This window comes from Hibiscus syriacus, unplaced genomic scaffold (genome assembly GCF_006381635.1).
Source record: "Hibiscus syriacus cultivar Baekdansim isolate YM2019G1 unplaced genomic scaffold, ASM638163v2 tig00110954_pilon, whole genome shotgun sequence".
NCBI classification, from domain to species: Eukaryota; Viridiplantae; Streptophyta; class Magnoliopsida; order Malvales; family Malvaceae; genus Hibiscus; species Hibiscus syriacus.
This window is the reverse complement of record NW_024062931.1, coordinates 1,031,488-1,058,206: the sequence shown is the minus strand read 5'-3', so window position 1 is coordinate 1,058,206 and position 26,719 is coordinate 1,031,488. Positions and strand designations below refer to the sequence as shown.

Sequence of the window (26,719 nt, the reverse complement as noted above, 5' to 3'; positions counted from 1 at the left end):
GGCGGTGTTGAGTTGGAAGAAGCACCCGTCCTCTTTGATGTTTAAACCCTTAAGTCCCCGAATCTATCATTTTGAGCTCTTTCAAGAGCTTTTGCACAATTAATCGCCTCCTAGAACGAGGAAAAATTTAATACTATCAGCATTTCCTTAAGCCTAGGGTGCAAGCCGTCTACGAACCATTCACAAGCATCTTTTTTAGTAGGCACAAGCTCAGCTGCAAACCGACTCAGCTTGTTAAACTCGCATTCGTACTCATATAAAGAGCGATTCATCTGTTTCAAATTCATAAACTCTTGCTTCATTTACCGAATAAAATGGTCTCCAATATACTTGTTTTTAAATTCTTCTAAGAACAAAGACCAAGTCAACTGGTCACTTGACATCCTCATGGTGACGTTCGTCCACTATATCCTCACTTGACCCCTTAGTAAAGAGACAGTTTCATCTAACTTCCCCAATTCAGAGTAATAGAGACCATCTAATATAATTTTTAAATTATTTAACCAAAGATCCGCCGCAACCAGACCTTCCTCATATTCTCCCTTAAATTTGGGAGCTCCCAAACTTCTCAACTTTTTTGCTACATTCATTCTTTGAGTTGGTGGGGAAGAGGTTGAAGACGCGTCAGAATAGTGTCCAACGTCCTGAAAAAAGTGTCTTGATCTTGTACAGACACTCCCTGAGATGTCTGTCCTTCACCTTGCCTGGCCAGGGCAGGTGAATTACTGCTTTCAACAGGCCTATCATCTCCCGCTCCACCTCGGGAGCTACTATGTCCGGACATCTAATAAGAATAAACACATTGTTCTATTAGAAAAACAACATACTCATATAGTACCAGATCAGAAGTTCTCATTATATGTTGGCATATATTCCATTTAAAGACTCTATAGACTCTGGTTTATGCCTAGAATCGGCTAAATCATAGCTTTGATACCATTAAATGTAACAATCCCAACCTGTACCCAAACTGGATACGAGTCCGAGGTGTCATATTGACTTTTTAAAACAATATTCTTAACAAAATTATAAAACATCTGGACTTATATAACTAAAATACAATAATATACATAGGTTTATACAAAATTCATCAAAATACTCAGAGCATACATAACTTAACAGTTTGGTTACATGCCAACATTCATTTACATAACAAAATGACCTACTATTAAGTTACTTCTGATCTGATAGTTACAGGAGTAATGTTGTCCAGCTGCTTAATCTCTCTGGTCTACTTTCTCGGATCCTACGTGTGAAACACTCACACGCTAAGTTGTTGACTTCGTGAGGCAATATAATAATAGTAAGTAAATGAAATGAAAATACCATAATGAGATAAAGTGCAATGAGAATATGTATTTAATCAATGCAATAACCATAACCATGTATCTTACACATAAGCATATTAATTTAACATTCATGAATTCACAGTAATAAGTTTATTGGCCCATGATACCATACTGAGAACCTAAGGTATGTGAGTAATGTGAGGTTGTGCATTATGCTGTCACCACAGCTCATATAAATACACCGAAGTGTCACGTAGAATTGCACCGAAGTGCCGCATAGAATTGCACCGTAGTGCCATATAAGATGTCCCGAAGGACCACGTAGAAAATTCCTTAAGAATCATATACATATGCTAAATATCAAGTATGTGTCTCAAAAGACCTCACACATGTTCTAAAGAATACATATATATCCTGAAGGATCGCGTAGACCCTCTACTCTTGGCATACCAACTATACTTATAGTTCTCATCTACATAACATGGGTTTTTCTTATTTTACATAGTATATCACATAGACATGTCATTTACATTTCCTTACCTTCAACACATACTCCATATAACTTTGCATACATATTCATTTAAAACATATTACATAATACACATAGTATGAATTCCCATTATGTTTCATAATATGAGATGAATCATGCATCAATGTATTAAATCTAGACTTATCACAAGTCTAGAACTGGATACACTACAATAATCATGTTATGCATATGCATTCACCTATATTTCTTTGCTTTTCCCTCGATCGATCTTGCTGGGCAATTGTTCTGGAACTTGTTTAGGCTCTGAATCTACATAAATATAATTTTCAAAATGATTATCAGATGCCTAAACCTTGTAATTAACTTCTAATAGCTTAAACAAATTGAAGGAATTAATATTTCATTTTTCCTTTAGGGGGTATCGATACCCTATTTAAGGTATTTGTACCTTCATGGTATTCTGTAATTTTTTCGTTCAAGGGGGTATCGGTACCCAACTGGGAGGTATTGGTACCCTTATGACATTCTGTAATTCTTCTCGTTTGAGAGGGTATCAGTACCTGTTGAATGGGTACCGATACCTGTAACACCCCCAACCCGTATCCGACCCGGATACGAGTCCTAAGTGTCACATTGACTTTTCAAACATTTATTCGTATAAAATATTGAGTAATTTAAAAACTTTTATAACATTCAACTTATTCAAAACGTTTACAAAACTATTCAAAGTTTATACAATATATTCTTTTGAATACATGTCAACTAGAACTTTATATATTAAAGTACATATTAATCACCTCTTTTCTGATCTGACATTGAGTAAGGAGAACTAACATGTCTTACTCCACATCGCTCTTTACTCCTCTCCATACCTACGTGTAAATCACTTACACGCTAAGTCGTTGACTTAGTGAGGCATATAAAACATATAATAAAACCACAAACCATTTCATATAACATAATGCATACTTATACATATATCATTAATATACTTATCAGTACTCATATCATTATTACTAATTTCTTTCTATCATGTAAGCATGTATTGAAGCTTTGTATACTCACCATCGAGTATCCATGTCATTTCACAACAAAGCATATATATAGTATCATAACAAGTTATTTATTATCTTTAAAGCCCTTGCATTAACCCATGTATACATTTGAGAACTTAAGGTATGTGAGTATATTGAGGTTGTGCACTAATGCTGTCACCACAGCTCGTATCAATTCCCTCATGGGGTACCGAACCTTAGTTCAGTATTCATCCCGAAGGACCAGTCCATAGATCCCGAAGAACCTAGGTAAACAGTCCATATGTCCCGAAGAACATAGGTAAACAGTCCATATGTCCCGAAGAACATAGGTAAACCCTCGACCCTTGGCATGCCAACTATACCACTAGCTCTCTTATCACATAACATGGGCATTAACATTCATAACAGTTCAATTTACTTATTCATATCCTTTCTCTTATGAACATATATCTTTTCTTTTCAGTCACGTACCAAATGTACGTGTAATCATTGATCTTATAATCACATGTTCATTCTCTTCGGTCACATACCATATGTATATGTAAACATATATCTAATATCATATAACACACATCACAAATGCATGTATTCACATAAATCATTTCTTATAGCTTTATTCATATCACATATTCATATAAGCTCATATCTTATTTCACATATACTTTCCATATAACTTATATATCTCATAATTACACAAATAATAACATTGATCACCAATCAAATAACATTTTAGGAGTTACTTCTTACCATAGTAACTCCATCACTGGCTCATCGCAAGCCAAATGTTTATTCAATAATATAAGTACAAATTAAATTGCACTCACCTTAGTTTTGCTTTGATTCGATTATAATCCTTCAATTGATCTGGAATGGGATCACGTTCTATATCTACATCATCGTACATAGATCTATATTAGTATTATAACTAATATACTCTAATGGTTCACTCTTTAGACTAAGAGAAAAGGCAATTTCATCTTTTAATGAAGGTATGCATCGATGCACTACTGATGCATCAGTGCATAAAATGCATTCGATGTTGTATTATTACTGGGATGCATCGATGTCGATGCACTAATTGCATTCGATGTTTCTATTTTAAAAGAGTGCATCGATGCACTACCTGTGCATCGATACACCTTCAACAAATTTTTGGGTTTTAACCTTGATGCATCGATGCACTATGAATGTGCATCGATGCACTCTGCCCATAACCTCTTTTTGAACCCGAAAATTCATTCATTTTGGATTAAATCATTCATGTTTCATCCCCTTTTTCCTTCTTAACTCTAGTACACATACTTAAACCAATATATACTCATTTATTTCATCTTAAACCTTAATATTCTCTCATCTTTATTAACTTCAAGAATCATACCAGATTTTTAACATGTTTTAAATCTAATTATAATACTCCATATTCCTTAATTAGATTGATGACAAGTCAAATTCCTACTCAAAATTCACTTACTAACTCTTTTCCAGAATTTCCTTCAAAAACTCATTTTCTTTAATCTTTCATAACTTCTTTATCTTTTGATTTTAGAACAACTTAAGCTTTTCATAAGCTTAAGTATTACCTAATGATCAAAACCCACTCTTAAAATTAACAAATAATCAGCTAACAAGGAATCTTACCTTTGCAAGCTTGGCTCTTCTCTCTCTCGTACATGAAGAAGAAGAAGAAGAAGAAGATGATGAAGAGAATATCTCTTCATCCTTATCCCCTCTAACATATATATCCTTATCATATCTATTTTTAATTCATTTATTAGTCAAATGAACATTTTTCCCTCTACTTCATTTGATAATTACTAACAACTTTTAGGATTTATTTCCAGATAAATCATTGAACTAATCCATTCTTCTACTTTAATCACCAAATTTCTGAAACTTTACCATTTAGTCACTAACCCATAGTTTGGGATGTTACAATACCCCTAGCCCAGAAATGTCATTTTAAGCACGAAAATCACTCTCTTTTCAGCTCAACTCTTCATATTTCACCTCCTTTAATATCCCTAACTTGCATACATATACTTACACTCATTCCTACCCTATAATCACTTCCTTAAACTCAATATCCTATCCTTTATATGACATTCAAGAATCACACTCAATTTCCAACATGTTCTAATTCCAATTCTAACACTTCTTATTCCTTAATTCCACTAATGAAAAGTCAAATTTAGTCTTGAAATCTAATTAATACCTTTCTATCAAGATTTCACTTATTCACCCCTTACTTTAATCCTTCCTAACTCTATCCTCTTGTTGTTTTAGAGCAAATTAAACTTCCATTAAGCTTAAATATTGTCTAATAGTCATAAATCAACCATAAATTCATCAAGGAATTCACTAACAAGTGATCTTACCTTTAGCTTGGGTCTCACATATGAAGAAGATGAAGAAGATGAGAACTCTGGAAACTTGTTTTTGGTTTCCTATACTTCCACGTGGGTTAATATAATATTAACCCAAATAATTATCTTGATATAAAAAGACCATCTTGTCCTTCTAATCCTCATTCTTTATAAATTGATCCTATACAATATAGCTCAAATAAGTCATTGAACTTTTCAATTATTCTACTTTAATCACCACATTCTGAAACTTTTTAATTTAGTCACTAACCCAGTATCGAGGATGTTACAATAAAACATTCATTGGAACATATTACTAAAACTATCACTTTAAATACATTAAAAATTATTTTCTTAAGTTCAATTACATGCCAATTAAGTTTCAAAATGAGTATGATTTTCTCAATGTTACTGATGAGTCAACCTTTAATTGATGATAGTTGTTGCTGTTGCACTCCTTACTTGGCAAATCTTTGATTTTTACCTTTGTGTGAAAATAACACACGTTAAGTTTTACTTAGTGTTGCATAATATTGTAAAAGAACTATAATTTATTCATAAGCATGTCCTAACTATCAAAACCATGATATATCGTCTACTTCGTGAGACTCCTTTACAATCTTTTTAGTCAAATCAATGAATGACACCGTTTTAGGTCAAAATGCACTGTTAAACATTTATTCTTTCCTCTAAAGGCATTTAACCTTTCGTTTAACTTGCATTATTGACACCTTTCTGCCAAATGCACAGTTAGGCATTTAATCTTTTACCCAAAGGCATTTAACTTTCATCTAACTAGCATGATTGGCACCTTTATGCCAAATGCACATTTAGACATTTAATCTTTTACCCAAAGGTATTTAACCTTTAACTAACTAACATGATTAACACCTTTCTGCCAAATACACAGTTAGACATTTAATCTTTTACTCAAAGGCATTTAACATTTCATATAACTAGCATGATTGACACATTTCTTCCAAATGCACAATTAGGCATTTAATCTTTTACCCAAAGGCATTTAAACTTTCATCTAACTAGCATGGTTGTTACCTTTCTGCCAAATGCACAGTTAGGCATTTAATCTTTTACTCAAAGGCATTTTAACCTTTCATCTAACTAGCATGATTGACACATTTCTACTAAATGTAGAGTTAGATATTTAATTTTTTACTCAAAGGCATTTAACCTTTCATCTAACTAGCATGATTGGCACCTTTCTTCCAAATGCACAGTTAGACATTTAATTTTTTTACTCATAATATAAATTATACACACATTATAAACATATATCATATAAGGTAAAACATACATTAATTTAAACATTTGAGGTGGACTTATTGTGAGTTTTCCTCAATCCATATAATTACAATATATGCACTCACCTGATATGCTTCCCAAATATTTTATGGTGATGTCCAACTACTCAGTAACTTTGTCCTTGCCCTTTTTCTTGCTTGACTCGGGAGCTTGGTTATAATCTACACAAGCACACATTTAGTACACATACCATACAAATGTTAGTATATTCTCTAACATTTATACTTTAATAATACTCAAAAGTACTATTATTTTCAATTTCTATTACAATTTCAACCTATCATATAATTCATGGCTCAATAGTATCGATACTCATACCATGGTATCAATACTTCTATATTATGGTATCGATACTCCTTTTCAATGTCGATACCATTTCAACATTCTGGAATCCATGGTATCGATACCCCATCAGTATCGATACTAATTGCATCAGTACTGATATCGTTCATTGCATTTCTACCCATTTAAACCTATAGTATTGATATTGTTCTATCAGTACCGATACTCTTACCCATATTTATCATTTTCAGCTCGATTTTACCCAAATTTGGTCAAATTCCCTTACTTTAACCTCCAACAATACTATTACACTTTTCCTTACTTATCTCAACTAACTTTCCTTCATTTAGCTTCTTATAACATCTAAAATCTCCCAAAACATCTCAAACCAAGAATCATACCATTTTTTTCTAACATGTTTTTAATCATACCTAGAGCTTCCAATTTCTTATTTACTTCTTTGGCAAGTCAAATATACTAATAAACATCAATAAAAACTCATATTCCAACCTATCATTCAAAAACACATTTCCTTCAATCTCAAATAAAATATTCATCTCTTAGTTTTAATCTTCTTTAACCTTCCTTAAGCTTACACATCACTTAAGGTTGTAATAATAAACCATAATCGAAAGGAAAAACTAGTTAGATGAAGTTTACCTTTGGCTATGGAGGAGAGCACAAAACCACAGGAAGAAGAAAAAGAGAAGTAAATAACTTAACATCTTTCTTTATTTCCCCCTTTCTTAAATCCATGTATTTAAAAAAATGAGTTTTAAATTCATTTCATTCCAAAGGACCAAAATTCCCTTTCAATCATCCATTTCTTACTAATTGATCTTACTCAAATCATTCCTTATACTTTAATATCTATTAAATTAAATCCTCAATTTTTTAAATTCTTTCAAAATAGTTATTGGCCTACCATTTGGGGTATTACATTAAGGCTTTCACTATCTCAAAGGCTAGAAATCGATTAATAAAATCTTACCAAACATATCATGAATTTAACAGGTGAATTTGTATTCTTATCGGGTCAAGTTTGAGTTCTCAAGTTAATTTCAACATCCAGGACAATCCTTGTCATTTTACACTATAGGGGTATTTTCGTAATTCCATATTCAAGTATTTATGGCATTAATTGTTTTCACGGGAATATTTAGAGTTGAGGATTTTGAGGTTAAATGATTCATTAATTAATCACTGATTTTGGAATTTCCTACTAATTATCTAATTTCCTATAGAGTCATCCAAGTTTTAATCAATTTACTAATATTTTATTGCAATCGAATTGAGTTTAAATAATCAACAATAATCACAATTCCAAGCATAAATATTTATGCATTTACCAAAATTACCAACAAGTTCATAAAACATTCAAATGGTAGTAAGGTATTACCTCAAGTTTCGAGCTACATTGATCATCCATTTAAACATTATTCGATCATTCTCAAACTTGAATTCAAAGTCCCATAATATCTCGGATACATAACAAAAGAAATTACATTAAAAACGAAACTTAATTGGGAAAACAGATTAAATCAAAAGCTAAAATTTTGAAAAATATCTTATTGGGTTTGAATTTGGCAAAACTCACCCTAAAAACGGGCTTAGGATGTTGAAAAATGTCAAGATAGGTGATCTCGAGAGAAGGCAACGGTGGTCAATGGTCGGTCAATGGTTAATGGCAGTCAACGGGGTCAACGACTCAACTCGATGGCTCGATCAATGACTTGATCGTCTCAGTCAACGGCTTATTCAAAAGTTCGACCAAAGGCTTGATCGGCTCGATCAATGACTCGATCAACGGTTTGGTCGACTAGGTCAGCGGCTCAACACAGACCATACTGATTCAGGCAACATGGATTGATTCAGGTGGTTTGGACCAGTTCGAGAGATCTGCACTGATTTAGACCGGTTCTAAAAGTTCCCTATCTAGAAAACAATACCTACGCAGAGAAGACAGTGCGTAGGGAATGTGGGAAGCGTGCGACGGCCTACGGTGATCGGACTTGCAATCGAAATTTCTAAAATTAGTTTTTAGGATTTTAAGTCATTTATCGGTTTTGTTTTGCGACGGAAATACCTAAACAGGAACGATCAAAACTTTGATCTTCTCACCCCTCCTCACATAGACAACAAAGAAGATTCCGAGGATACCGATCGACTCCTCACAACTCCAAGAACACAATGATACCGACGATGTAACAATTGGAGGTCTACACGACAAATTGATGGTGGAAACTTTCTTAAAGAGAAAAATAAAATTAGAAAAAGAGAGGAAAAAGATGGAGAGATGGTTTCTAAAAATAGGTAGCTTCCAGGTAAGGGTAGCTCAAAAACTCACTTTACTTCGTTTTAGGTTCTTAAAATTTCTTCATATGATGAAATTGGTTTAAACTTTTAATTAACTTTACAATTTAATCCATATTTTTTTTCTAGAAAAATTTTAGCCCAAGTTCGGGTTGTGGCTTTTAATCATTTGAATTAACTAGTGATAGTATAAATATAGACTACCGAATTAAAATATAAAGATGAAATTTCAAATATGAGTACAATATATGGACTAAATTATAATTGGACCGAAATGTATTTATGTATTTTATACGGCAGCACCTGAGCTGGCTCCAATTATTTTAGGCTTTGGGGAGGGCATTGGTTTCACTTTATCCAATGTTTTTTTTTTTTTTTTGGTTTCTTGAAGGAACTTTATCCAATGTTATCTTTTGTAAAGGAGGATATTTTATTTAACGATTAATAAATACTTATTTATTTAAGGAATATGTTAAAGTATAAAAAATAAAAATATTACTATATATATATCTTAAATTTTTATAATTATATTGATATTTGAATAATTAGTTAAATGATGATATAAATATTATTTGTTTGACTTATAAAATAATTAAATTAAATTAATTATATTCATTTTTATTTTAATATAAATATTCAAGTTTGACCTATATTTGTTTAAAGATTTATAAATCTCAATCTTTTGATGATAAATTAAAGGTTTAGTACTAAAATAAGTGTCCAAATTATACATTTTTTCTAAATATGTGTTTAAATTAATTTTCGTCTTATCCATGTGCCTAATGTTACAAATGTTATCCATTTAGGTGTCCGGTCCGTCAACGATGTTAATTTTCCCGTTAAGTGACACGTGTCATAATCTGGTGCTTTTAATTTTTTTTAAAAAAAAATTAAAAATATCATGATATTTATAAAAAAAAACTAACTTTTCTTATATTATAAAATAGTCCAATTTCCCAAATTCAAACCTTAATCTGTCGCCGCCACCTTTCCGACCATCGCCACCGCGTAGTCCCTACCATCCTCGTACTCATATGCCGTCGTATTTTCCTTCAATTGGTCGTCGAAATCGCGTGGGATCATAATTTTAATCCTAAGGTTCGAGAGGTTTAAAAAGTTGATTCGTCGTCGATAGGCCATCGATCGGTCACAATTTCATGGGGCTTTTGGTCGATGAGGGGAGATCAGGTGAAAGCTTGTCGACGACAAAAGGCAGCGGGTGGTGTGGGTTTAGAAGTTGAAATGAATGTTTTTAAAGTTTTGAGTTTATTTCAAAATTTGTGTTTTCTATTTTTTAAATATAATTTTACTTTTTAAATTTTAAATAAAATTTTTAAAATTATCAGGTTGTGACACATGTCATTTAACGGGAAAATAACACTGTTACCGACCCAAGCACCTAAATGGATAATGTTTATAACGTTAGGCACCTGAATGTGACGAAAATTAATTTATGCACCTATTTGGAAAAATGGGTATAGTTTGAGCACTTATTTTGATATTAAGCCTAAATTAGAAGCTATTCGAGATCAAATTAATGAAAATAATGAATTTGAGTTTTTCATTAACTTCCAAGGACACTTTTATCTTTGAATTCGGATATATAAATAATTTTAGTAAGTTAATTAAAGTTAAGTAACTTTTCTTAAGACAAAAAACAGCAAAAAAATATGCAACAAATATTTATAACTTAGCATCCATGGATACTAAACTACTCGATGTCTAGCTACCAATTTAAAACTCGATAGAAGTTCGATGGAACTCTGAAGCATTAATGGCACATACAACAAAGCCTCATTTCACTGAATCCACACCACAATCAAGTTAAACTTCTGGTTTACTCTCATCTTCATCCTCTTGAATCTTGGGAACCTAATATAGCCCATCGCGGCTACATTGTACTCGACCACAACCGGCAATTCCGAAGATAAGCCTTTGTACCTCGATGAGGATGTCGAAGAAATCGGCTCATTCATCTCTATGATTGTTGCTTCTTCTGGTGGTATTTTGAGTGAGAGCGATATTTGCGGTTCGATTATCGCCTCCTGTGGTGAAACTTCACGTATAGCGATAGTATGACCAATGGTAGCAAGATCCTTGCAAATTCAGCCGATGACATCCTAACAATGGAATTCCAAGGTGCTCACTATCAATATCCATCAGCTTCATCTCAAAATCCGATATCTTGTCTAGGGTTGTAAACGAGCCGAGTCGAGCTCGAGTATTGTTGAGCTCAACTCGACTCGAAAACTCTGAAATGGAGTTCGACTTAACTAGAAAACTCGCGAGCCTAAACTTTTCAAACTCGACTCAAACTCGAAATCATGAACTGAAGCTCGTAAAAGCTCGAAATGAAAAAAAAAATCTTAAACTTAACTCGATTAAGGCCTCAAACTCGAACTCGGACATGAACCTTAAATACATGAAATATTTTTTTAAAAAAAGTCAACACATAAATGTTAAGATTATTAATAATTTATTTAAAAAATAAAATCTTAATATATTATATTTTCGAGCTGCTCACGAGCTTTTCGAGTCGAGTATCAAGTAGCTCATTTCGACTCGTTAAGAACTCAAATCGAGTATTTATCGAGCTTTGACCAAATCGATCTCAAATAACTCGTGATTTGTCTCGTCTCATTTACAGCTCTAATCTTGTCTAGTGAAAGTAATGCTATTGCTGCGATCATCCACCTTGATATCATCATTTCCCCCACACATTCCTGTCGCAACAATACTGCTCAAAACCTTCCCATCTCAGCAACAAAGCCACCCCGTCGCCCAACACTCCAACTTCGCAACATTGACCAGCCAGGTTCTTAATCGCTTCCAATACTTAATTCAGTAGCCAACCTTGAACTTGCCTAAGCTCAAGCATTTTTTTGCCCTTTTCCCCTTCTTCGACTGCTTTTCTTTGGGACAATGAACTTGACAATGAACATATGTAATACATACAAATTCTGAAATGATACATAAAACAATACACGTGTTGCAATAATTTTAAAATGTCATGCAGCAAAGTTTTATGCTAAATCAAACCCTAAATGCATTCTTTCTTCATCTTTCATTGATAGACGATACCAATTTAATCGTTGATGGTCGTCACCGATATTTCCTGTTCCTTTACTTTTATATGCCACATCTTCGGACTCTCAGAGTAATCTTCTCTGCTTTAAATTCTCGGATTAAATTTAAATATATAACTTGCATTCATGGATAATTTTCTTATGTAATTCATCTCTAGTTTGCGATTTTTCAATAGTCTTTAATAGCGTAATCCCTTTCACGGTTCATTTGCTATACGATCAGGCATGCTTATATCTATCTTTTATTCAAGTTTTTTTACTAGGTTTTTAACCTTCTCCTTGTACAATCATTGTGCGATGTTAAGTAACTAATTTCTTGCGTTAATGATTATAAAAAAAATCTCAATGATATGTCTAGTTTACCATTATTGTTCTCCACTTCATTATAATTTTGGATATTTTTTATTTTTAATAAAACTATTTTCTGCCAAAATCTAGAGAATATATAAATAATTGGAATGGTTTTTACCAACTTTCTAGCCAAGGCATTTTCATAGCCAAGCAGAGCTTTAACTTCATTGTTACTGTTTATAGATTGAAAAAACAGAGCATCAACATAAGACCAGAAATAAGACAGCAAAGAAGGAAAGCAGAAAACCAGATCAACAACATAAGTCGAGGCTCCTGAAATGGTTTGCAACAATAACTGGAGATGACCCGACCGGAGCATAAAACCAGAAATAACCCGACCAAAGAAACCGAAACGACATTAACAGGAGATGACCCAGCCTAAAAATCTAACCAACAAAATCAAATGACTCGAAAACTTTACCAATTGCCCCAATTGAAACCAACTAGACTCGCCTAACTAACATATCGAGTCAACAGAGATGGCAGATACATGCTTTAAATCTAGAGAAATTCTAAACTGACATCAAAGAGGGTGTCAAATAAGTGGGAAACTATTTTAAGGATGCACAACAGGAGTAAATATGTCGACACTATTACATCAAATACTAGTTTGTCTGGAACATCTTAGGAAGAGCATGATAGTTTCAGTTACAAATCCTAATAAATTCTGATTTACAGATAATTGATGAGGGATTGCATTTCACAAACCTCATTATACAGTGATAATCCACTTAAAATCTTGTGAGTACACAACTAATTCCAAGTTTTGTAGCATCACTTTGTTCTTCAAGAGCAGTTTGTGTCATAACTAGCAAGCCCCAACAACTCCGGACCTTCGAGTCGAGGGTTTTTCTCGAAGCTATAGAATTTGGAACGATAAGATCAGTGACTTTGCATACAGAGAAAACAAAAGAAATGAAACTTAAAATGGAGAACAAAAATAAGTCAAACAAAAAAACCCAAGAATTGAAAGGCTTTAATGTGGGTATGCTTTAAAAGGACTTCGTGTAAAGATGGAATGGAGGATTGGTGCACGACCGAGAATAATGTCAAAAACAAGGCATAGTTTACAAAAAGGAAACGGCCACAGAATCTATCAAGACTAGAAGAAAGCAAGGTGCTATGAAGATATATAATTGCACCAAAACATGCAGATACCTCTAACCTCCATGAAAACAATCATGATCAGCAACTTGATCAAAATTTATAAAGAAAATAAAGAAGAGGGGTGAACTTACTTGTTCAGAGGAATGTGTTCAAATGGTCCACTGGTAGGAATTGTTCCACACAAATCATTGTTCGAGACATCACTAGAAGAAAAAAAGGTAAATGTTTTGATAACCATAAGTTTAATGCTTTGCAAAACAGTACAAGATATTTGTATTTTATAAATAAACTATTCGAAAAATTGCAAGACTTACACAACTTTGAGGCTTGAAACCCCAACAAGTTCCCTAGGGATAGGTCCAGTTAATCTGTTGTCATTAAGTCGCCTGTAAAATGGAACAATAATGAGAGAGAGATCAGCGATTGGATTTTTATTTGTACGAAGGACACCAAGGCCTAGGGGAAATTGGGGAAGCAGAATTTAGAAGTGCCAAGGATCGAACTCTAGCCTTGAAGGAATCCAACTCATACGAGAGAATGAAAAACCATTTGGGCTGAGCCCCAGGTTCAAATACCAGTGATTGTATATTACAATGATATAATGAACTAATATGAGCGAACAAGAAAATAAAAATGACTAGTATTCCAGTTTTGTGACACGAGATAACTAGGAATAGAGTAATTATGGGGGCACAAAAGAGACTAGAACACAAAGAGATAAAACCATTATCTGATGCTCATAGTTTAGTTAAGTCCCAAACAATCTATTATTAATCTAATCCATCATCGATTTTTCAAGTCAATCTCATAAGGGAAGGCAACTGTGAGAACTAAAATCTTTGCGATAGTCTAATCCCGCATGAAGTGATAAACATTGGACTTGAACACTCACAAGAATACCAGAGACTTCAGTTTCCCAAGCGAAGGAGGAATGGTGCCGGAGATGTTGTTACTATATAGGTCCAAACTAATAAGGCTCTTCAAGTTACCAAGTTCAGTAGGGATGGTTCCTTGGATGTTATTTTTGTAGAGCTCCCTGTATTGCAGAAAAAGGACCAAAATAAACAACAAAGGTTGAATAACCAACAGCTGTATCCTACAAGTAAACATTTATACAAAGACAATAGAAATCAGGAATGCAGATATTAAGGGCGAGCGAGAAAAAAGTTCGAGAGAAAAGAAGAACATACAGATATTGCAAATGCTCAAGCCTCCCAAGCTCAGGTACCAAATGTCCAGATAGGTTTGAATTACCTAAATCTCTGTAAAAGGGGGAAAAAAGTAAACCACAAGAGGTTGGCCTCAAAAATAATCATAAATTTAACAATTAGGAAACTGCAACTAAAATTGTATACTAAAAGCCATCATGCACACAAATGCACCATTTTTATGTCGATTAAACATGTTCTTCCAGAAGGAACATGCAGACCATAAGCACATCTAGAAAAACCTGGAACTTCAACAAAAGAACAGACTAAAATATGATCTAATACTCCAAATGGAGTCAATTCTGTAACTCTTAGATTCAAACAGAACTATGTAAAAGAAATGGTAAAGTAATTCAGTTTATAACAGCCTAAACACTAATTCCTATATACGGAACTCGAATCCTCCACAGACATAAGCATTAAAACACTATTGAGAAACTACAACATTACCAAAAACATGATAATCCATCTTTTCACCACCAGATTTGAACTCCTTCAATAACTGTTTATAAGCAAAACACAAGCTCGAATATTATCCAACAGTTTTTCAGTGAATTCACCCACCTTTTGTTTCCCACCAAAAAAATTGCCATAAAAGGCCATAACTATGCGAAATAAACCAAAAGGAAATCAATTAAATGAACCCAAACCGGTTCTCAATCCAAGCAAGTATCACCCCAAGAAAAGAGAATTACAATCTCAGGTAATTAAACAGTTTCGTAGTAAAATTAAAGCCGCCATTTCTTCCCTCCAAAAAGAAAGCCCATAAAAATAAACAATAAACTCAATAAACCAAAATCCAATTTAAACGATTTATAGTATTATCACACAATGAAAACTAAGCCCTCTGCAAATAAAAAAAATTTAGAAAAAAGAACATATAATTAATGAACCCATAATCAAAACATACCAGATCTTCCAATAAAACAAAAAGAAAGAGATAGAAAAATAGCATACACTCTGGTGACCCGATTATCTTGATTGCAAGTGATGTGGAACCAAGTACAGGGATTAACAAGGGTGGGATCCCAGCTCTGGAGCACGTTATCGGGATCCGTTAGGCTTCTTCTCAAAGTGTAAAGAGCATCGCCTTCAGAGTTTCCCAAAACAGAAGGAAGCAGTGTTATGGCTACAGAAAAAGCCCATGCCCAGATCGGTGCCGCCATGGGTGATGTTAGTTGCAGCTGCTCTGTTAGGATTAGATTTTTATGCTATGAGAAAAGTAGAAGAAAAACAAAAAGCTAACTTTTTTTTTCTTCTAAGATTCTACAACTTTGATCAAATTTCTAAAGTAGAATCGGCTTTGGAAATAGCAGCGACAAACATGGTCCTCTTTGCTTTTCCTGGGTTTATTGGAGATTCAGCCCATAATTTTTTAAACAAATTATTTATTTAGTTATTCAATTATTTTTATAATCTTATTTTAATCATTCAAATTTTTTTCTCAAAATCATAATTAAATTTATGTTATTATTCCGGACAATCGATTGTTAAAAACTTAATGTTGATATTTACATGTCACCGTAAGATAATGTTACATCATTATTAAAAAAATAACACTTTAATCGTTTTGTTTATTCTTTAACAGTGGGATCAAAACATAATAAAAACTTAAATTTAATGATAATTTTGAAAAAGAAAAATAGTTAAGTGACCGAAACTAAACCACGAAGATAATTGGATGACTACAAATATAGTTTATCTTTTTTTTTATGACTTAAGGGTCATCTTTGTCCCTCTAATAAACCAAATTTATCATTTTCGCCCTTATCGTATTTTCGCATCAATTTAGCCCTCAAAGTTGTTCAATTAATCATTTTATTGTCTTCTCCTATCTTAAAACCCTAAATTATAAACCCTAAGTTAGTGTTTAGAGATAATAGGGTCATGGTTTGAGGTTTATCGATTATAATTTAAGGTTTTAAGTTAGGGGTAGGGTTATAAAATGATGCAATTAAGCAACTTTGAGAGCTAAATTGATGTAAAAATATCATAAGGGTGAAAGTGATAAATTAGGTTTACGGGGTAAAAGTTACCCTTTTCAACCTAAACATTATTTATTGTTTATGTTTTATTTTTGCTTAATACAAAAATAAATGCCCAAAAAATGTCTCAAAAAACGTTTTAGTACCTAAAAATTTTTTCGTTAAAATAGTGTCTAAGTTTTTTCCGTTACATTTTTAGGTGTCTACCTTTAAAAAAACCATTAAGTGACACGCGTCACGTCTAGATTTTTTATAAAATAAATAAAAAAATCTGGACGTGATACATGTGACTTAACGGGTTTTTTTAAATGGTATGCACCTAAAAGTGTAACGGAGAAAACTCTAGACCTATTTTTAGCGAAAAATTATTTAGCACCAAAAGTTAATTTTGATTATAGTTTATGCACTTATTTTCATATTAAGCCTTTTGTTTTGTAGGGATCTGATCAGCTCCCACCACAATATAAACATGCATAAGCTTTGAATATGTTCCACTCTTTTCCTATATATTTATTATGATCAGCCCACAAGAGAAAAGGAAAATGATATCAGTGGACCTTGACATAAGAAACCATCTAAATTCGTACTTAAACCAACACCGTTGATAAGTAATCTTTATTGAGAATAGTTTTAGAAAAAATTAATCCAAAAGCAATCAATAATGAGGGGTGATCCATGGGGACTAAATTTGGAGACAAATTGGTTTGAAAAATTCAAACTTTGAGACATTATCATGTGCAGAAGTTTAATCATTTTGCGAACAAATGGAAACAATTGTCATCATGAAATGATAAATTGCCGTGTCTCGCTGGAATCTCATCACTCTGAACCAAAATTATATATAAAGTATAATTAAAATGTGGATGGCACACAGTAAACGCTAAACAGATATTGAATCTGGGAAAACATCAAGTAAATGAATCAGGGCGTAAGATTGAAAAGTAAATCTCTTATTGCTCAATTTTCACAAAAGGTTTCTACAACTTAAAACTTGAAAGTTGTTCAGTTTCCCTTATGTACAACGATGTCAAGGAGGAAGTTGATGATCAAAGACAAACAAAGGCATTCCATGGCATCTCTGCAAGCTTGCAGATCACTCCAGAAAAAAATAAAAAGTAAGATATTACCTCGAGCCACAAAGCCGACATGAACATCGCAAAAAACAAAAATGGATAGCCTCGGGAATCGGCAGCCGCAACAACGGCGACCAAACGTAAGACCTCCTCCAATGTACAATAGACAAAACCCATCTTTCCTCGGCATTCGAAAACCAAATGGTAATTTTACAGACCGTGAAATCCTTCCTACCTCTCTGGTACGGTCATCAGGGACGATCGTCAAAATTGGTGTGCAATGACACTAGGGAGCAAGGACATCACTCGGCTAATGACGGTCCTCTCTCGTGCTACTATGCTTCTCTTTGGCACGAAAATCCTCCAACCGACGATATTCTTCGCTCAGTAACCTATCAAGTTCGGGATGTTTCTTTATAGGTTCTTTCTGGTCTCTGAAGTGATGGAATGCCCTGCAATATATCGATAATTCTAAATTTAGAAAGACGGATTGGGAATACTAGTTCAAATAGCAGCCTTAGATTTGTAAGCAAAAATAACAAAAACTCTTTCATCAAAAGAATCAAAGATTGTTTTATCTCCACCCATCCAAGTTATAACATAATTCTACAAATAAAACAATTTTAACAAAGCATTCAGGGAAAAAGAAAATTACCAGTATTTTTCGAGGCCATAAAGATTTCCCTTATGATAGAAATCAAGGGTAAGTTGCTCAAAATCCTTATAAAGATCATCAGTATGTTTCTTCTCTAAACCGTAACTGAAAAAATAACAGTACGAAAAGAAAACAAGCGAAAATGAACCAAAACTTCAGAAATGAGCTTCGAACAGCCAATAAAGTGGACATATTTTTCATCTTTTTAGCCATCAATGTTACCTATAAAATCTGAAAAGACACTCTACCCCGTAATTGTAATTAGCAGCCGCATCTTCAAGAGCGAGTTTACGGAACTCATTATACATGGAAGGGACAAATATGTCCCTAAGGAAATACGACCAAAACCTGTACAGTGAATTCATTTCCTGTGGGCAGAACCAATGGGAAAGTTATATTTATAATCTGGAGAAATAAGAAAGAAACATGTGCAAACAGATATGAAGCATTACAAATACAATTCAGTTTATTAGGTTATACATATATTCTAAGAGGAAAAAAGCAACACCAACAGTAAAAAAAATCAGGCAGAGTGATTCAATTTTCTTCTATTACAAATGGTCATAATGAGGTAAAACATGGAAACAACCAAACTACACAGTTCTTTGTAACCAAGATGACATGTTAACCAATTAAACAATAGAAGATGGCAACAGTTCTTCGTTCAAGGTAAAAATTGTTTAATAGCTAAGGAGGTTCAGATATGAAGTTAACCTCACTGCAACCAATTCCCAACTTCTTCCTGTCACTCAGGCAGCGCTTGTGAAACTTTAGGTACCTGAATGTAAAAAGAACTGAATTAGCCAATTTCTTCACAAGTTCTCTTTCCCTCTATCACCCTCCGTGGAAGCACAAGTGCACAAGAGGGGCTCAAGCACAAACTATAGTTTTTTTTTTTTTCGTGCAACAAAAATCTCAAAGTGCGATGCTATACGTGGAACAGTGCAAACCAGCGAAAGCATACACAAATACATACATATATTAGGGGTGGGGTGGGGAATCCAACATTCCTTACTTTTGTTGTTTAAAACCATTTTCTTCTAATAGTTGATGACTTGGATGCTGAAAAGGTGGGAATGACTTTGGCAAGGAACCGACCGGTGGACTGCTGGAAAGAATCCCATGAGGCAAACAGCTCAACTTTGAAGGATGCCTAGGGCTGTAAAAATCGAAACTTAGACATCCATTAGCTCAGGAAAGTTGTGGTAACTAGCCTATATTCTAGAACTTGAAAGCAATTACAAGTGAAACTTAAGGTCGTGAATTGTGAAAATTTAAATGACAAAATGGTCATTTAGAACTAACCCATGACTATCTGGAGGGGTAGAACCAAAGAAATATCCAACTGAATTACTTGGTGGACTTTCTGATATTATTGCAATGGAACTGTTACTAGTTCCACGGTTCTTTATATTGCTGGAGAAAAATCTCTGCTTATGGAATGATTGTTGCTTGGAGAAGCCTTTATTTTGCTTCCTTCGTGAACTCGACCCTCCAGACTCTTCAAGTGTACTGCTCCCAGAAGCATTTATAACAGTCTTAAGATTTGATACTCCCAATGCACCCATTGGAGACCTTGGATTCCCGTCTTTATTCTCATAAGTAGAATTATTCTTTCTACGACTCGATCTTTTAGTTTTTAGCTCCTGCTTGCAATGAAACACAAAAGGAGAAATTTATTAATGTGTAGCATAACAAAATCTAAAATGAATAGAAAAGCTAGATCCTCGACCTGTTCATAGAAGTAAAGGCCATCATTTATCACAGCAGCAAGCTCACTGGATATGGACTTTGAGTCCTTTGCACCAGCTTTTGATCCTTCAGCTGTCCTAGTATTCTGCACATCAAAAGAAAGGATATGTAATATGTTCCATCAAGATGGAATGAACCCATTTTACCATTTAATATAAGTAAGATATTACCAAACAAAGACATGCTTACAGACATAACCTCAATCAGAGAGGACAAACCAATCTCAATTAAGAATAAAAATATGTGGAAGAAATTGGGAGGAAAGGGATGCAAGAGGGGAGTTAAGTGGAGTAGATCCCAATCCACTCTAAAAATCTCTAAATTCTAAATCATTGCTGATGTGAAAAAAGGTTATCCCAATTTCACCTAAGAGAACAATGTCCTTCTTGAATCAAGTTTAAAATGCTTCAACTTCACAAAACGGAAGCCATACATTATTCATGCATATGCTTCAAAAGTTCAATGCATATAAAAAAAGATTTAGGAGGGTAATTTTTCTATATATTATTTTTAATTGCATTTCCATTGATAGCAAAATTAAATCGGACATTCTTATCATTTCTCATGACATAAAAAAACCAATATGTTACTATTGAAAGTTTGCAATAGTAAGACCAACTATTATAATTTGCTAAGTAAATCTTATCAAAAATTAATAATAATTTGCTAAGTAAAAAATAAACTCAGGTGATCCAACAATTGTATATTTAAACATTTAATAGAATAATATGGACCTACGGCTAGAGAAGAATTCGTACGGAGCTGTACCACAATACCTGGGTAACAATCACTAGTCTTTGAACATCTTGATCATTGACCATCTCATCCTCTTCATCATCAGTTCTAAACAAAAACGCCATTAAGATATTCAAGGGACCACGATTAGCATATAGAAGCATTGAAATATGCCTTTATACAGAACTAGAAATTTCCCTGGCTGAACAATAAAGGAGATATGCCAATTAAATACAAAAAAATACCTGTTAAATGCTGGAAGAGTTTTTGAAGTTTTTTGCTCAAGCTCTAGCTCTTCATCCAGCATAAATGTCTGTGCGAAATCATTTGACAGGTAAGAAACATTCTGTATTGTTACATCTGATAATAATTCCACACTTTCAGTTTTGTGGTCATTGAACCTTATGGGGTCAATTCCTTGTGACTGATCAACATCTGAGAATTTAATGAGGGAATCAACAGTTAATTTCCTGTTCAAGTTACCGATTCCACCATAAAATGCTTGTTTCTCACCATCTAATTGCACTTGCACAGCTGCATGTTTTCTGTTAATGTTATACATTACTTCTGCAGGATTTCCCTCAGTTGATTTAACATTTTCTTCGCATGTGTTCCTTGAACTATCTTCATTCACACTACCATTTCCGCAGGAATCAGTATTCTCTTTCGGTTGGTACTGGGCAGCCTGAGCTTCAGATGACACTGTTGTTGTTGAACTAGTCGGGATCCATTTGGACCATTCATCACGTCTCCGTATCTTGTCGCCCTATATATCAATTACCAAGTAGATATAAGGCCATTGAGGCGGAGAATAGCATCAAAAAGCAGTACCACTTGCCAATGTACCCACACAACAATCACAGATTGTCAACACAAGTTTGCCCCCTAAAATTCACTTGGAACACATGAGATAACGCACACTTTAAACCTTAAGGTATAAATACCAACACTAACACCACAATCAGTTTAAACCTTAAGGTATATTAAAGCTAAACCATGTGGAGAAGATAAAATTATATCGATTCAGAGCTCAAAATCAAACATGTGACCAGATTCTAACTAGTATGCATTAGTAAAAAAAATTTGATAAGAACATTAGTAAAAAATTCAAAATTAAAAAAAAAAAGAAACCCAGAAAATAAAATTCTAACCTGTGCTTCTACAGTACTAGAACTCTGAAGCGCGTCCATGATAAATTGTACGTCTGTACTCATTCGCTTAACCTGTGACTCAGAAAGTGAAAACTACTCAAAAGCATTAAACTAACAATTCTTAGGCTAGGAAGAAAAGAGAAGAGAAAAATTGTTAGAAAATCTAATACAATTAGTTAATAAAATAACAACCATGACTAAGACAGAAAACTCCAACAACACAAAAACAGAAGTAGCATACAATCTATACCATAAAAGCCACACAGTAGTGAGTTAACATACCCTTTTGAAGTCTGCAATTGTGGAGATTGGAACCCATCCTTGATCATCCATCAAGGAAATTAGGTAATGATCATGTTGAAGATTCTCATCACTGCAAAAATATAAAATAAAGGAGTAAACAAGTAATAGAAACATATGCACATTATATATCACTGCAAATAAGCTTAAATTTATGGGAGACATCAACGGAAAAAAAAATCAAAGTTCATAATTTTGGCCTCTCAACTTGGACCAATTACACAGTGAAAGAAACTAATGGTAGATATCTAAGAATATGATTTCTATGCCCAAAATTCCAATGACATATAAAAGATAATTGATATGAGGTCGTAAGTTGAAATTTTTCTAAAATGGATACCACAACATCTGTTTTTTTACAAGAACTTTAGCCCTTCAAAGGCCCCATAAATAGTATGTGTACACAATCAGACTTAAGAGCAACTACCAAAATTGATAACGGCATTGATAAACATGCAAGTGGAAGAATTTAGAAACAATTCTAGACATGTGGTACCCAGCTACAAAAGAATACAGAAAAAGAACATATATTAAATGAATAACTAAGAGGCAAAGAGGCCTTCCTCACCTGAAATAATACTCAATCTGTTTCACTATATTAACTCTCAAAGTTACCATCTCTGGAGGGAGAATATTAGTCTCTGGATTTATAGGGTACGGAACAAAGCGTGGAGGATGGGGTCCCCTTATAGAGCCTGGAAGAGCAATAGGCACATAGCATACAGCTCCTGGAAGTTGTAATTAAAAAGGCTTTACTCTACGTAAGGCACAATATAAAGCAAGAGCTCAAAAAAGAACAAAAGGCAGCATAACCAAAGAGACTGAAATGCAGGCCTTACCTTGCAGGCAGATATAAGTAGCAATGAAGTTTAACAAATAACAAGTAATAAAACACATTGTAGTGTTTTAAATGAAGGCATGGGTATTGAGTTATTACCAGGGTAACCAGGACCAATCATGAACCCTGGAGCCGGACCAAAGAATGGAGGTCTAGCGAAAGATCTTGGTCCACCGCCCGGCTGCATGGGAATGGGTTCTCTAGGATTAAAGGCCCGTTGATGATTCCAGCCTGGATTAAAATGGCCACCAGGTTCTTGCATGTTGGGTCTTCTATTAGAGAAGTTGGCAGGATGAGCATTGGGATCTCTCGAGGAGGAAGCTGCATTTTTCTGCTGGCATCAAGACCTTGAGCTGGAGAACCAAAGGCTGGCATTGTTGTCTCAGATCCGGATTTTACTAACTGAGGCTCAACACCAGGAAAAGATCCAGGGACAGGGTGGTAAGCATATCCAGGTCCAGGAACTGCAATGTGTGGTGGAGGTACCATAGGATGGAAAACAGCTGGCACCGGTTGTTGATAGTAAGGTAAAGGTATGGGAAAACGAGGTCCAGCATTAGGGTTGCGTTTAGAGTCTGAATTGTGATGACGTGCTGATGAATGCTTATATGAAGAATTGTTGTTTCCAGATCCATTAGGTTTCGGTTGCCCAGCTCCTCTCTAAAAGACACAAAAAAGTAAAAAGAAATAAATAAAATTAAGATACACCGAGGCAAGAATAAAGCTTCTCTTCTTAATACTAAAAAAATATATCAGCAACAACTAATCACACCATGACTCACATAATACGATGACCTACAACAGAATCACGCATAAAAGTAACAGCGAATGCAAGAAGAATTAAACACCGACAAGCAGACTGACAAAGAGTCAGATATGGCTAACTGATGCGGGGACTTCATCACAGAGACATTATATTCCATAAAGGTTCATTAAAAACATCCACCTGAAATTAAACTCCTACAATCATCGTTTTAACATGTCTAAGAAGAGGAGGGTCATAAATGGGGTGGTGATATACTCATTAGTAAATACAGCTTCCCTCTCCAAAAGTTTTAATCAGGCATAAAATCAAAGACCAGGTTGCTGAACATTAAGCAATGCCTTGAATGTCAGTTCTCTCAACATATTATTCAGGAAAATAAAGACATTGCTTAGAGATAAACTGATATTCAAGCAAACTTATAAGTTAAAGAAGGCCAGAAACCTGGTCTTTCAAGTTTTCCATTTGAAATGTGTTTTAGAGGAACCACATTACAGCTAATAGGCCCACATGTCACACTTGGTTAAAAAAACACAAATCACACCTCTCCAAAAGAGATGGCTAACTGATGCGGGGACTTCATCACAGAGACATTATATTCCATAAAGGTTCATTAAAAACCTCCACCTGAAATTAAACTCCTACAATCATCGTTTTAACATGTCTAAGAAGAGGAGGGTCATAAATGGGGTGGCACTCATTAGTCAATACAGCTTCCCTCTCCAAAAGTTTCAAACGGGAATAAAATCAAAGACTAGGTTGCTGAACATTAAGCAATGCCTTGAATATCAGTTCTCTCAACATATTATTCAGGAAAATAAAGACATTGCTTAGAGATAAACTGATATTCAAGCAAACTTATAAGTTAAAGAAGGCCAGAAACCTGGTCTTTCAAGTTTTCCATTTGAAATGTTTTTAGAGGAACCACATTACAGCTAATAGGCCCACATGTCACACTTGGTTAAAAAAACACAAATCACACCTCCGGATTTTCAAATTTATCAAAATTTTACACTCAAAAAAGTGATTGATCACCAGTTAAAGATATACCCATAACCATAATATGCAACGTCTGACTTGCCCTACTGGTGGATTGGGAGATAAACTGATTCAAATCAAAAGAATAGTAAAATTATTGCAATTGAGAACATAGTGGGCACAATTACGGTGATACAATAACGATTTCGGACCGCACCACTACTGCTATTTAGCTGGCACTATTGCCGTTGTGGACCGGTATTTAAATCCTGATTTTTAGCTAAACCACATTTACAACTTATAGTTCTACATGCCACACTTAGCTCACAAAAACAAACTCAAATTACATCTAAAGATATTATCAAATTCATCCAAATCTTACACTCATAAAAGTGACCAATCACCAATTAAAGAAAAACCCATAACCAAACGAGCAACGACTAACCTGCTCTATTGATGGGTGTGGAACTGCTGGAGCATACTCTTCAGCAGCAACCTGAGGATTTTCAGGTGTTTGTTGGGTATTACTAAGATCAGGCCAAGATTGGGTACCCATTACAGTAGCATCAGCCACTTTCTCCCCGTCAATTACGGCAGTCTTCCATGGTGACTTTACCTTGTTCTGACCATCCCCAGCCTCATTATCAGCCATAACCATAATAACCTCTACCACCACCACCCACCAGCAACCAGACACCAAAACCAACAAATCAAAACAACCACAACCAAAAAATGAGAACGAAAAGTCAGTAAATCAATTCAATTCGTGATAACCCAAACATGAAAAAAGAACTCTATTATTAACAAATGAAAGTGTTTTCATTCAATATCAAGGTGTAAAAGTGGATTTTGAGGAGTTTGGGAAAGATCGACAATTGCAGACAGAAACCAAGCAAATTTGCAAAACTAATGAGAAGGGTTAAACTTAAAAGGCCATGGAAGGCACTGTCTACTTGGTTTTGCTTCCTTCATGGTATCAATAGAGAAAGAACTATTGTTAGGCTAATTTTTACTATTAAAACACAGCCTAATGATTGTTAAATTCAGAGAGAATAAAATAGGAGTGGAAAACAAAACAACATGGTTTGGAAAGGTGACTCACATCAAAAACCCTAGATTAAAAAGCTTTTAAATTTGGGCTGAATTTGTTTGTCATAATTAAAACCTTGTATATATTAAAAATGGCTCTAATTTTAATAATATATAATTAATTAGTTGTTACTGAATTTAATATTTTAGTGTAAGTAATATTTTTTAAAAAAAATAAAAACTGATTTTTATAATGTGTAATATTAACCGAAATAAAATATTTTAAATCATATTTCAAAACATTTTTAAATAAAAATATTTAATTATGGTCTAACAATTTTTTTAAACAGGAATTGTCAATCTTATTGCATGTAAAGGACGTGTCAAACACTCAGAATAAGTTCAACATACTAACAAACAAAAGCAAAACAGTTGACGAGCAAAAACAAAGCCAAAAGAAAAACTAAAACTCAATAACTAAAGGAAAAAACGATTGGCACTTCAAATCATTGCTGAAGAAGTAGAAAAAACGGTGATACACTCAACTGCAAGGAACCAAATAAAAGACTCGAGCCTTCAAGCACCTAACCCAGCCACGAGAGTCTGTCGCTAAG

General features: G+C 34.1%; 1 protein-coding gene and 2 pseudogenes across 1 annotated transcript; all 3 read right to left on the bottom strand.

Moving 5' to 3' along the window:
* Positions 1-10,918: 10,918 nt before the first annotated feature.
* On the bottom strand, positions 10,919-11,972 carry LOC120148154 (annotated as a pseudogene).
* A 1,095-nt stretch (positions 11,973-13,067) lies between these two features.
* LOC120148234 (leucine-rich repeat protein 1-like) lies at positions 13,068-16,184 on the bottom strand. Its single transcript, XM_039161401.1, has 6 exons — positions 15,804-16,184; positions 14,829-14,900; positions 14,531-14,674; positions 13,953-14,024; positions 13,770-13,841; positions 13,068-13,390 (listed from the first exon to the last, which is right to left on the bottom strand). The coding sequence occupies exons 1-6, from the start codon at positions 16,010-16,012 to the stop codon at positions 13,318-13,320; spliced, it is 642 nt and encodes a 213-aa protein (XP_039017332.1). The 5' UTR covers positions 16,013-16,184; the 3' UTR covers positions 13,068-13,317.
* Positions 16,185-17,777: 1,593 nt separating this feature from the next.
* On the bottom strand, positions 17,778-26,141 carry LOC120148233 (annotated as a pseudogene).
* Between the last annotated feature and the right edge of the window lie 578 nt (positions 26,142-26,719).

What these genes read in the sequence shown, in the direction of transcription:
- LOC120148234 (XM_039161401.1), bottom strand. Translation starts at nt 16,012, where the DNA reads ATGGCGGCACCGATCTGGGCATGGGCTTTTTCTGTAGCCATAACACTG. An exon ending in GTTTCAAGCCTCAAAGTTGT is followed by an intron (nt 13,842 to 13,952) that starts GTAAGTCTTGCA and finishes TTTTTCTTCTAG; the next exon opens with TGATGTCTCGAACAATGATT. An exon ending in GAACACATTCCTCTGAACAA is followed by an intron (nt 13,391 to 13,769) that starts GTAAGTTCACCC and finishes CAAATTCTATAG; the next exon opens with CTTCGAGAAAAACCCTCGAC.